This window comes from Leptonychotes weddellii, chromosome 13 (assembly GCF_054177405.1).
Source record: "Leptonychotes weddellii isolate Sample4059 chromosome 13, ASM5417740v2, whole genome shotgun sequence".
Classification (NCBI taxonomy): domain Eukaryota; kingdom Metazoa; phylum Chordata; class Mammalia; order Carnivora; family Phocidae; genus Leptonychotes; species Leptonychotes weddellii.
Window position 1 is genome coordinate 75,566,182 of NC_138381.1, and position 11,227 is coordinate 75,577,408.

Below are 11,227 nucleotides of genomic sequence, written 5' to 3' on the forward strand. Positions count from 1 at the left end.
TAACTCGCAATTATACATAATATAAACTCAATAAATGCTCTACATGAAAATGTTACCACTTAAAGGTACTTATATAGTATCAATTAAAGTTCATTCTCATCTGTAACCAATGATGTTATGTCTAAAGACCATTCCTAGAATGTTACATTGAAAATATATGGCTTCTTTGAAAATACTAGGTGATTAAAAAAAAAAAAAGAAAGAAAGAAAATACTAGATGATTACTAAGATACAGTGTTAAAGGAAAAAAAAAAAAACAGGATACAAAATTATATACATATATGCTAAGAATTTTGCAAAACATATACATATATATTTTATATGCATGGGGTGGGGAAATGGAAAGAAAGTATGTCAAATCTTTCACAGAAATTATGGTTGGATGGTTGGATGTTTGGACTGCAAAAGACTTTTATTTTCTTCTTGATACTTGGGGCCAGACCAAGACACTGGGGTGCCCCAGACAAGCTGATATTTAGTGTAGCTTCAAACGGACGCTCTTCCTGATTTTTGTTCTCTGAAATTTAGTGGACAGGGAGAAATTGGTTGCCTGTTGGTAAATGTGCACAAATATAGATTCAATTCCTGATTTATTCCTACAGACCAAAGCAGAGTTCATGTTCTGGGGGAAAAAATATTTCCTACTTTTCTGTGGCCCTTATTCTCTCTTTTTGTAAAATTCCAAGCCCCACAATTTGTTAGGAAGCATATCAGTTTAAAATGCAGATATTAAAATAAATTACTCATTTCTTGCCCTTTGCCAGGTATAACTCAGGTTTCTGAATTTCAGCTGACTGCAGTGTGCATAGTACAAAAATACCGCACAGAGAGTGGTGGATGGCAATGAGGAGGGGTTTTGTTTGTTTTTGTATTTCTCCCTTTTTTGCATTCTGGCGGTTCCCTAAGGAGAGCCATGTGGAGACCTGCATTAACTGGCATCACATTTCCTTTTGAATCCATAGACAGGTCAGCACCCTTTTCTCATTCTAGAAAATTTGGAAAATGCATAATGAATTTCCAAACCAGGAAGCAGTCCTCCAGGAATGAATTGGGAAGTGTTCCCTTTTCTTCTGTTTTTGGGAGAGTTTGTGGAGAACTGGTATTTTTTAAGTATTTGGTAGAATTCACCAGTGAAGCCATCTGATCTTTGGCTTTTTTTTGATCTTTGGCTTTTTTTTGTGGAAGTTTTGTTTTGTTTTTAAGATTTTTTTTTTTTTTTTTAAGTAATCTCTACACCCAACATGGGGCTCAACTCACAACCCCGAGATCAAGAGTCGCATGCTCTGCTGACTGAGCCAGCCAGGTGCTCCTCTTTGGGGAAGTTTTAAAATTGCTAATTCAGTCTCTTCACTTGTTATAGGTCTACTCAGATTTTCTATTTCTTCTTGAGTCAGTTTTGGTCATTTGTTTCTAGGAATGTGTTCATTTCATCTAAGTTATCTTGTTGACCTGTTGTTGTTCATACTTCTATTTATTTATTTATTTGGTGCAAAAAGGTGGTTTTATTAAAACATGGGGACAAGACCTGTGGGCAGAAAGAGCTGCCCTCCTTTTTATTTCTGAAAAGTTGGTACTGGTGTCCCCTCTTTCAGTCCCAGTTTTAGTAATTTGAGTCTTTTCTCTCTTTTTTTTTTTCTTGGTTATTCTAGCTAAAGATTTTTATCAGTTTGGTTGATCTTTTCAATGAACGATGGCTTCATAGGTGTTCATTTTTTAATTAAACCCGTAAGTCACATGTAATCTTTTGTATATATGAAATAGTACACATTGAAAATGGAAAAGAAAAAAAAAGAAAAAAAGAATCCTGGTGCAGTTAATTGAAATTTACTAGGGCCCTTGGTCCCATATTCGAGTTTCACATGGAATTGTTTGCTTATTCTTATAATTTCCAAGTTTGTGAGGATTCTGCCGTCTAAATGAAACTAACCTCTGCTTGACAAAGCAAGGAAGTAGTCAATGCACTAAGAGATGGGTAGGTAAGAGGTGGTAATAATGTGGTAGTGCTGATAGTATTGAAAAACTGGCCACTGTCTTAGGGTTGCTGCAACAAAGCATCACACACTGGGTGGCTTCAAACAACAGACATGTACCCTCTCACAGGATAAATCCGGTTGTCAGCAGGGCTGTGCTCTCTGCGAAATCTATAGGGGAGAATCCTTCCTTCTTCCTCGCCTCCAGCTTCTGGTGGCCACCAGCAGTCCTGGGCTTGAACTGCATCGCTCCACTCCCTGCCTCTGTCATCACATGGCTGTCCCCTCCCTGTGTGTCTCTCCCCTCCTCTTATAAGGACACCATTCACAATGGATTAAAGGCCCATCCCGCTCCAGTATGATCTCATCTTAACTAATTACGTCTGCCATGGCCCTATTTCTAAATAAGGTCACATTCTGAGGTCCTGGGGCTGAGGACGTCCACATCTCTTTCTTGGGGGATATAAGCAACCCTCAACAGACAGGTTTTCAGCTAACTGTAAACATTCGTCTGTTACTGTCCAATTTTTAGAAGTGTAACAAAGTGTCTTTTCTTTCTTTAAAAAAATGTTATTTATTTTAGAGAGAGAGCAGGGGAGGAGCAGAGAGGGAGGGAGAGGGACAAGCAGACTCACTCCCTGCTGAGCATGGAGCCCAACACAGGACTCGATCTCACGACCCTGAGATCACGACCTGAACCGAAACCAAGAGTTGGACACTCAACCGACTGAGACTGAGCCACCCAGGTGCCCCGAAAGTGTCTCTCATGCTTACTCTGGTCTTTTTTTTTTTTTTTTTTTTTAATAACCTCTTCCCTAGATTGAAGATATGTTTAATGAAATCAGATTTAGTGAGTATGTGGACACTGGAAAGCTAATTGACAAAATCAACTTACCGGATTTCTTCAAAGTTTACCTCAATCACAGACCACCTTTCGGTAACACCATGAGCGGCATCCAGCAGAGCTTTGATGTTCTTGGTTTTACCAATTCAAAAGGAAAGAAGGCCATACGAAGAGAAGATTTCCTGAAACTGCTTCTAACGAAAGGTAAATCCATAAATAGGGAGTATCTTGTTACATCATTGGGCTATTGCCACTGGAGAGGAGCTGTTTTTGGGGAGGCAGACCCCCTGGCATCTTTAATTGACGGTGCAGGGGGGTCTGCTTCCCCAAAAACCACGAGGGATGCCACCTGCTGATCCGCAGAGCTGGTAAATGGGGGGTGACAGGAAGGGCGCCGTCCTGGGTCCCTAAGAATGTGATTTATGTCCCAATTTGCTGAACCCCTGTGAGATTCAGTGTCCTCAATTGTAAAACGGGGGTGAAAGGGCTAGCCACCAGTCTCACTGGGCTGTTATGACATTGGGATGCAAGGGTGAGGTAAAACCACACCAAGGTAAAATTTCCCATTTTTACCTACTGTTTCCCTCATTATTGTATGTGAGGAAGTCAGGTAGGCTTTCTCCCTGGACAACGATTGCTCTTGGTCTAACCCGTGGTTCTAGCGTGAGGGAAGGTGAACTGAAGCCGAGTGCAGGCTATCAGAAAGTTGTCTTATTTCTCCAAACGCGCCCCGACAGCTTTCCCCTCCTGGGAGCACCATTCTTAACCCCCATATGAGGAAGGATTTGTGACAGTAACACGGGACCCCGTAGATTGTTTTTGTGTCTCAAGAAAAGGAAATCGCGGGATAATTCTCTTTAAGACCTCGGAACGATGATGCTAAGCTCTGACGTGATGCGTCGTCCCCAGAGCTGAATGGACACTCTTCCCTTTACGATTCTCAGGTGAGCACATGACCGAAGAGGAGATGGGCGACTGTTTTGCTACCCTGTTCGGACTGAATCCTGAGGGGTGGAAATCTGAGCCTGCGGCCTCCTCTGTCAAAGGTACTGGGGCTGCCTCTGTCTGGGCGTGCCACCGCGGCTCACTAATTTGTTGGAGACCTAAGTGCATTTATTTCCCTTGACTGGTGCAGGCCACTCTCCTTAATAGCACACACACAACAAAGCAAGTCTGCTGGGGACCCAACATGAATAAGTTATGAAAGGACCAGCGAGCCGTGGTCGTATCTGAGAGATGAAAACGTTTGTTACCATGTGCCATCCGTCCTTTGTGCCTTCTTCTCTTGTGTTCCCTTTATTCCCCGGACCTGGTCTCCATCTTGGCAGCTGGGCTGCATGACCACTAGGAGAGAAGATACAGCTTGGAAGGTGTTTCAGGAGAGGCATTGTCGAGAGACTTGAGTAAGGACAGGGCCGTGAAGAAGCACAAACCCGGCTTTGAGCTGCTAGTGCTTGAAAGTTCCTAAAGCTCGTCCTCCTCTCCTCTCCTGCCGGAGGATTGCGCACCTCCCTCTTTAGTCCACTGGAGGGAGGAAAATGGGCCTTGTGAATTTAAGTTCTGGAGAAACCAGTCTAAACAGCTCTCCCGAGGGGCGTGTGTGTGGCTCAGTTGGTTGAGCGTCTGCCTTCGGCTTGGGTCATGATCCCAGGGTCCTGGGATCGAGCCCCACGTCGGGCTCCCTGCTCAGTGGACAGTCTGCTTCTCCCTCTCCCTCTGCCCCTCTCCCTGCTCGTGCCCTCGCTCTCTCTCTGAAATAAATACATAAAATATTTTTTTAAAAATTAAAAAAAAAAATAAACAGCTCTCCCGGGCCTGCAGGGGTGTCTCCACTGCCAAGCCCCAGATGCTGCCTGATGCCCCGCAGCGGTGAGAGCCTGCCACCATTGCTGACCCCTCACCAGGCGTCATTCTCCCTCTGCTTGCTTGCTTTCTTTTTTAAAGCAACCCCATGAAGACTTCAGATAGCTATTTTCCTTTTTTTTTTTTTTTAAGATTTTATTTATTTATTTGACAGAGAGTACAAGCAGGGAGAGAGGCAGAGAGAGAAGCAGACTCCCCACTGAACAGGGAGCCTGACGTGGAGCTTGGTCACAGGCCCCTGGGATCATGACCCGAGCCGAAGGCAGACCCTTAACCGACTGAGCCACCCAGGCGCCCCCTCCCTCAGCTTTCATTGTTCATCTCCAGTTTCACATTAAACAGGGTTTCTGAACTCAGACAGTTGTAGACTCCAGTATCTGGTGGGTCATTTCCAGCCTCCAAAGTCCCCCACCCCATTCCTTGTGTACTCGGGACCTCAGAATGTAACGCTCCCAGGTGTTACACATAAATCAACCATACCATGTGGTTAAGGCTTTACAATGAAGTTCACAGAGATTTGGTAACAAGCTCCAAACCATAAAGAAGGGATTTCAGCCAATTTCCACCCAGGGGGGTTTTAGGACTCCCAGCCAAACCGTAGCACAAAGCACCTCTCACTTTTGTTTAGTATCGGTTCCTTGTATTTTTTGGAAAATGCTTCTTAGTTAGAAACCTAATCGTTATGAAGGCATTTGTTTTCTTTGCTTGTTTGGCTAGGTTCAGAAATCTGCTTTGAAGAAGAACTTCCAGACGAAATCACTGCAGAAATATTCACGACAGACATTCTTGGCCTAACCATTTCACAAGATTTCAGACAAGATCCTATGGTCAGTGAAGTTGTAAGGAATGTTTGAAACACAAAGGACTTTGTGTGTGCGGGTTTGTGTGTGTGTTTTTTTTTTTTTTTTTCCAAGAGGCACTGCTTTTCCTGCATTTCCCTGCCCCCACTCTAATCTTTGGAACATTTAGACATTAAAAGCAAATTTCTGTTAAGCAATGGAATTCACAAAGTTGGACATTCTGCTGTTTCTGAAATAAGAAAGTGGGTGGAGGCAAGAAACACACTGGTAGCTGGATGTACATGGTGGCTGGTTACCCTGGCCTGTCTCTCTGCTTAATCTAAGGCGGTGCTACCAGAGCGGGGTTGAAAAGGACCTGGGGGCAGAGAGGGCCTCCCCCCGCAGCAGGCCTTCCTAGGGACACGTGCGGCCTTATTCCCTTCCTCAAGTGCCACCTGGACCCTTGACCTCATGTGGATCACCCCGGCCTGAGGTTTGACTCGGGTGGGAGGGGGGAGCTGGGTGCTCTGGGCTCCTGAGAGTCCCTGCTCGTGGCTTCTCATCAGCAAAACACCTAAGCAGTTGTGTGTGGCCGTTATGAAGAGCATCACTGGCCATGCTTAACCCCGGTGGCAACTGCCAGAGAAAATGCAAAAAAGCACCCCTGGGGCCCTGTGTGCGTTGCACCTGGACCAGAAACCACCTGGCCAGCCCCACAGAGGGCAGAACTCAGCGACTAGAGTCTGTGAGCCTCCCCCTCCCCCACACCCACCCCCAAGCCAGCAGGGGAGATCACTGCCTCATATTCCACTGGGCTTCAAAACACATAGCAGGCAAAAACGGAGCCCAGTTCGGGGGATATTTGGGGAACATTACTGAGTTTTCAGCGGTGTTTTGACCTTGAGAGTAAAAAGTACCATCATTTTGTAAACAGGTGAAAGTGCTGGTCTGATTTTAGAGATTTGTTTTTTGGGGGGGGGTTGTTTGTGTTTTAAAGATTTTATTTATTTTTTGACACAGAGAGAGACAGCGAGAGAGGGAACACAAGCAGGGGGAGTGGGAGAGGGAGAAGCAGGCTTCCCGCCGAGCAGGGAGCCCGATGCGGGGCTCGATCCCAGAACCCTGGGATCACGACCCGAGCCGAAGGCAGACGCTCAACGACTGAGCCACCCAGGCGCCCCTGATTTTAAAGATTTGTTATCAGTAATGAGTTCTCACTCAGACATATGTGCCAAATGTGATTCTCCACACGTGCTCAGTCCATCACACCCTCCCATCCAAACCAGGTCCTTCCCCAGAGGCCCTGGCATGGGAGATGACATTTAGGCTCCCCTAAGGGCCCTTCCTCCTCAGGAGCAGAGTCCGTGTGAGAGAAGTAAATGACAGTAACACCGTCCCTCGTGCACAGAGCCCTCCCCGCTGCCTGGCGTCCACTTGGAGACTGGCTTCAGTGAGTTTTTGGAACACCCTGGAATGTAGAACAGAACTGTCTACCCCAAACCAGGCTGTGTCACGGTGACTGTGGGGCAGACGGCGTGGGCCTGGGTTCCGTAGCACCTGCTCATCGAGTTGTGTTGCTGGGCTTGGCAACCCGGTTTATGTTTTGTAAGAACCAAAACAACCAACCCCACCCCCAAGCTTTATGAATCATTTTGCAGCTGCTAAGGGCTCAGGAGATATATTACCAAGCCAGTTAAAAAGTTCCTGGGGACATTTTAGGGAACAGGAAACTCTCAGATGACTTGTTCTCTTCAAAAATTTACTCAGAATTGGATTCAGTCTGGACACCAACCAGAGGCTTCTTTCATTAAATTGGGCACATTCTGCTTTTGTTTTTGTTGACTGCATGTATTGGAATAACTGTCTTGAGCAGAACTGGCCAGTGGTCTGTCCTGCTGTGCCTGGACCAGTGATCTGGAACCATGGTCACACCACAGCTGAGGGGCTCCCACTGTGCTGAACCAGTTGCCCTGTCTCCGAGTCCCCTCCGGGAGGGGAGGCCAAAACAGCAGGGGACAGCAGGATTCCTGTCAGTAGTGTTCCAACCACTCCCAGCCCAGCTTGGCCAGGGGGTCCCCTTCTCACCTTTGGGGGGCCCCCTTCTGCAGGTGCTTTTGTTCGGGAGTCTCTCAACTTGTTTGACCAACATGGAGAAGACCTGTGCACCTTTCAGCGCCAGGAGGCCCTTTGTCTCCCAACCCCAGCAGGCCCCACCTGCTGGCCACACGGATGTTGGAGGCGTAGGACATCAGCGCCCCCATCCAGGGGAGGAAGGGGAGGGCAGCCTTCCTGCGGAGTGAGCAGAGCCCCCAGACTCTCCAACAGTGTGCATGGCCGAGCAGCGACACCAGGAAGGGAGCAAGGAAGGGCCAAAGAAGTATAATCATGGACTTAGGGCCCAAACACTGAACACTGTGATGTTCCTTTGGAAGGAAAACACTGTTTCGCACAGGGCTTCCAGCTACTGGCCAACCAAACCGTCCTGGTTTGTTGCTTCTAGAGTTCAGGAACCACCAGGAGCCTCCCCGCCCCACCCCACCTCGCCCCCTCTGTTCCAGACCCCAGGGCTGTTCCCCAGCATGGCGAGTAAATTCTTTGCACAGCGTCTGCCTTGGAAGCTCATGGGCTTGACTGAGCTTCTCTGCTCCTGCCATTTCAGGACTCCCTGTGTGCCTGTGGCTCGTCTCAGAAACCTCGGTTTCGTCCTGGAACAGCTCCTGGCTGGTTGAGAGGATTAAAGGAGAGGGTGCAAGTAAAGCGTTACCAGCATAAGGCAGAGCTCAAAATAGGACAGCAGCTATTATTACAGGACAAACTGCACAGAGACCTGGGGAGGTGGTTGATGAGCACTAACTGTCTCCAGTTCCAAAGTTTTGGCTTCCTTAGCGCTTGCCCAAATAGGGGTCTCTGCTGGCTTTGACAAAGGGCCCTCAATAGTATCTGTGGAATGACTGGACAGATGCACTTGGAGCTCTTTAATAGCTGGCTTTGCTTTCAAATAAAGGCAAACGCCAGGTCCTGCCAGGCTCTCTACATCGGGTCAGCAGACTTTCTCTATAAAGATCCAGAGAGTAAATATTGAGCCTCTGCAGGTCAAATGGGCTCTGTCACAATCCCTGACTTGGCCATTGGAGTACAAAGGCAACCACAGACAATCTAGAAATGAATGATTATCACTGCGTTCCAATCATGTTTACTTGTGGACACTGAAATGGGAATTCACGATAATTTCCATATATCACAAAATCACCTTCTTTTGATTTTTTTTTCAACCATTAAAAAATGTGAAAACCATTCTTAACTTGCAAGCCACATTTGTCCCTCGGGCTGTAGGCCACTCTGCCTCCGAGACCAGGATCACTCATCCCAGCAGATTTTTATGAACACAGTGCATCTTTACAACTGACCTGACCAGTGCTCTTTAAACCTGTCAAGGTCGTGACAAGCAAGACAAGACTGAGAGACCATCACAGACCGGAGGAGACTAGGGAGACATGGTGGAGAAAGGCAAAACGGGATCCCAGAACGGATTTCCGGAACAGGAGGAGGATGTTGGGGAAAGCATGCAATCCAGGTGAGGTCTCTAGTGTAGTTACCAGCTTTGCAGCCTTGTTCATTTCTTAGTTTTGATCACAATATAGTGGTTACATAGCGTATACACACCTGGGAAGCTGGGGGAGCGGTCCCTGGGAACTCTCTCTTCTACCTTTGCAACTCTCCTATAAATCTAAAATTATCTTGGGGCACCTGGGTGGCTCAGTCAGTTAAGCGTCCGACTCTTGTTTTGGCTCAGGTCATGATCTCAGGGTCGTGAGATGGAGCCCCGCATCGGGCTCCATGCTCAGCGGGGAGTCTGCTTTAAATTTTCTCTCTCCCTCTCCCCTTCCCCACACTTTCTCTCTCTCTCTAAAATAATAAATAAATCTTCTAAAAAATCTAAAATTATCTCAAAATTAAAACTTAAAAAAAAAAAAAGAAATCTGCACCACCTTTCTGACTGAGTCACCCCTGAATCGTTTCTGTGATCTGCCCTGCACCTCTCCATTCTCAAGCAAACACTCCTGAAGCTAGTCAGGGCCGGCTGCTTTGGGGTCAACCCACTTGCTGTCTATCCTCTGCAAACATGAGCCTCTGCTGCACTTCCAGGCAATGCAGACAAGAAGGGTCTTTTTTTAAAGATCTGTGTCCTTAAGCCATGGCTACCCTCAACACTGGTGTTTTCGGCCTGAACACGTTCTTTAGGGATTTGGCCAACAGTTCCCCTGCAGGCAGCTGCTTCCAAATTGACTGTAATAAATAGATACAGGGCATTGGGAATTAACAGCAAGTTGCCACCCTACTCGTATGTCATAGAACTACCCTCTGCTAGCTTAGCCTAAAGGAAAAAACCAAAATACAAAAAACAAAGCCAGGGTCTCCTGGTTGGCTCGGTCGGTAGAGCGTGCGACTCTTGATCTCGGGGTTATGAGTTCGACCCCTACGATGGGGGTAGAGGTTGCTTAAAAATAAAATCTTAAACAACAACCCAGGTCGATGTGACATTCTTCCATGGCAGTGCAATACAGAGTATAACGACCGACTGACCTCACAGGACAGCTAAGAGCGGGGTCCCTGTGCCCTTTAGCTTGTTATCCTGAGCCGCTGATCGGTGAGGCAGGCCTCCTGCCTTTCTAGGTCACAATGGGTACTTAGTGCCCCGGTCCGTTCTTGGTGGTTTGCAATGACCAGTGGTGCGGTGGGGCGGGGGGGGAGTTCAACATCCGAGATGTCGCCACGGAATGTGGTTGTCCTTCATGTTTTCTTGTTTTGTTGATTGGAAGTCACAAACCACATCAGTGTAAACATGGTATTTATTTTTGTATATCTTACTCTTTAAAGCAAGCAGGGGTGCTTTCTTTGGGAGGGAAACAAGTTTAGTTACAAGCAGCTAGTACACCCTCCTTCCCAGCACTTCAAACAACACAGCAGCGCGTGCTGCAAGGGGCGAGTCCCCTGGCCCGCCGCCGGCCAGCACCACCACTGGGGTGGTGCAGAAAGGTGTGAGATTGAGGATCCCTGGAGCAGGGAGCCGTGAGCAGTGCTGTGGCCCTGGGGTCTGAAGCACCGAGAGCACATCAAGGGCAGGCTCCAACACGAAGGAGAGGGGGCCGTGGCAAACTCAGAGCACACTGTCCTATCGAAGGGGCCGACTGCTGCCTGGCTTCTCCTCTCCGAGCGCCTGAGCTCTTCATAGACGGGCTTCGCCCATCCCTTTGTCCACTCATGAATTCAGCCAATGGTTCCTGTGCACCAGCCCTGGGTATGCGGTGCTGAGCAAGACAGGCGTGGCCATTGTCTCTAGGGGGCTCACGCGAAACAAACACATAAAGGGTCATTGCAGGTTGCGCTCGCAGTCTTAGAGAAAAAGCCCAGACCCTGTGACATGGAATACCAAGAGGGGAATGTGCTTTACTTAAGATGGTCGGGAAGGGTCTCTCCGAAGACAAAACATAGATGTTGAGAGCCAGTCATGGAAAGAGATAGGGGAGAACATTCCGGACAGAGAGGACAGTGTGCACCAAAGCCAGAAGATTCAGTGACCATAGAGGGGGATGTAGGCTCAACACGATGTCTTCAGGGGTCTAGAAGTTTCTTCTATATGATTCTTCCTCGTGAGTCTGAGTAGGAATGTTTTCACGTGAACTGTCAGCAGGAGGAAGGGAGGCTAGCCGGGTCTCCCAAATGGGAGATTTGGCCACTCTCGTTTCTTTATATCCAGAGTCTTGGTGTGA

The 11,227-nt window shown here is 47.5% G+C and overlaps 1 protein-coding gene across 1 annotated transcript in view; it reads left to right on the forward strand.

The window, feature by feature from the left end:
- Nucleotides 1–9,980, forward strand: part of CFAP251 (cilia and flagella associated protein 251) — a 70,256-nt gene extending 60,276 nt beyond the window's left edge. The window contains exons 20-23 of the mRNA XM_081802283.1: nucleotides 2,790–3,018; nucleotides 3,759–3,860; nucleotides 5,395–5,504; nucleotides 8,892–9,980. Of these exons, the coding sequence (XP_081658409.1) occupies nucleotides 2,790–3,018; nucleotides 3,759–3,860; nucleotides 5,395–5,504; nucleotides 8,892–9,080 (630 nt within the window). The 3' untranslated portion in view covers nucleotides 9,081–9,980. The remainder of the gene's footprint in view (nucleotides 1–2,789; nucleotides 3,019–3,758; nucleotides 3,861–5,394; nucleotides 5,505–8,891) is intronic.
- The last annotated feature ends 1,247 nt before the right edge of the window (nucleotides 9,981–11,227 follow it).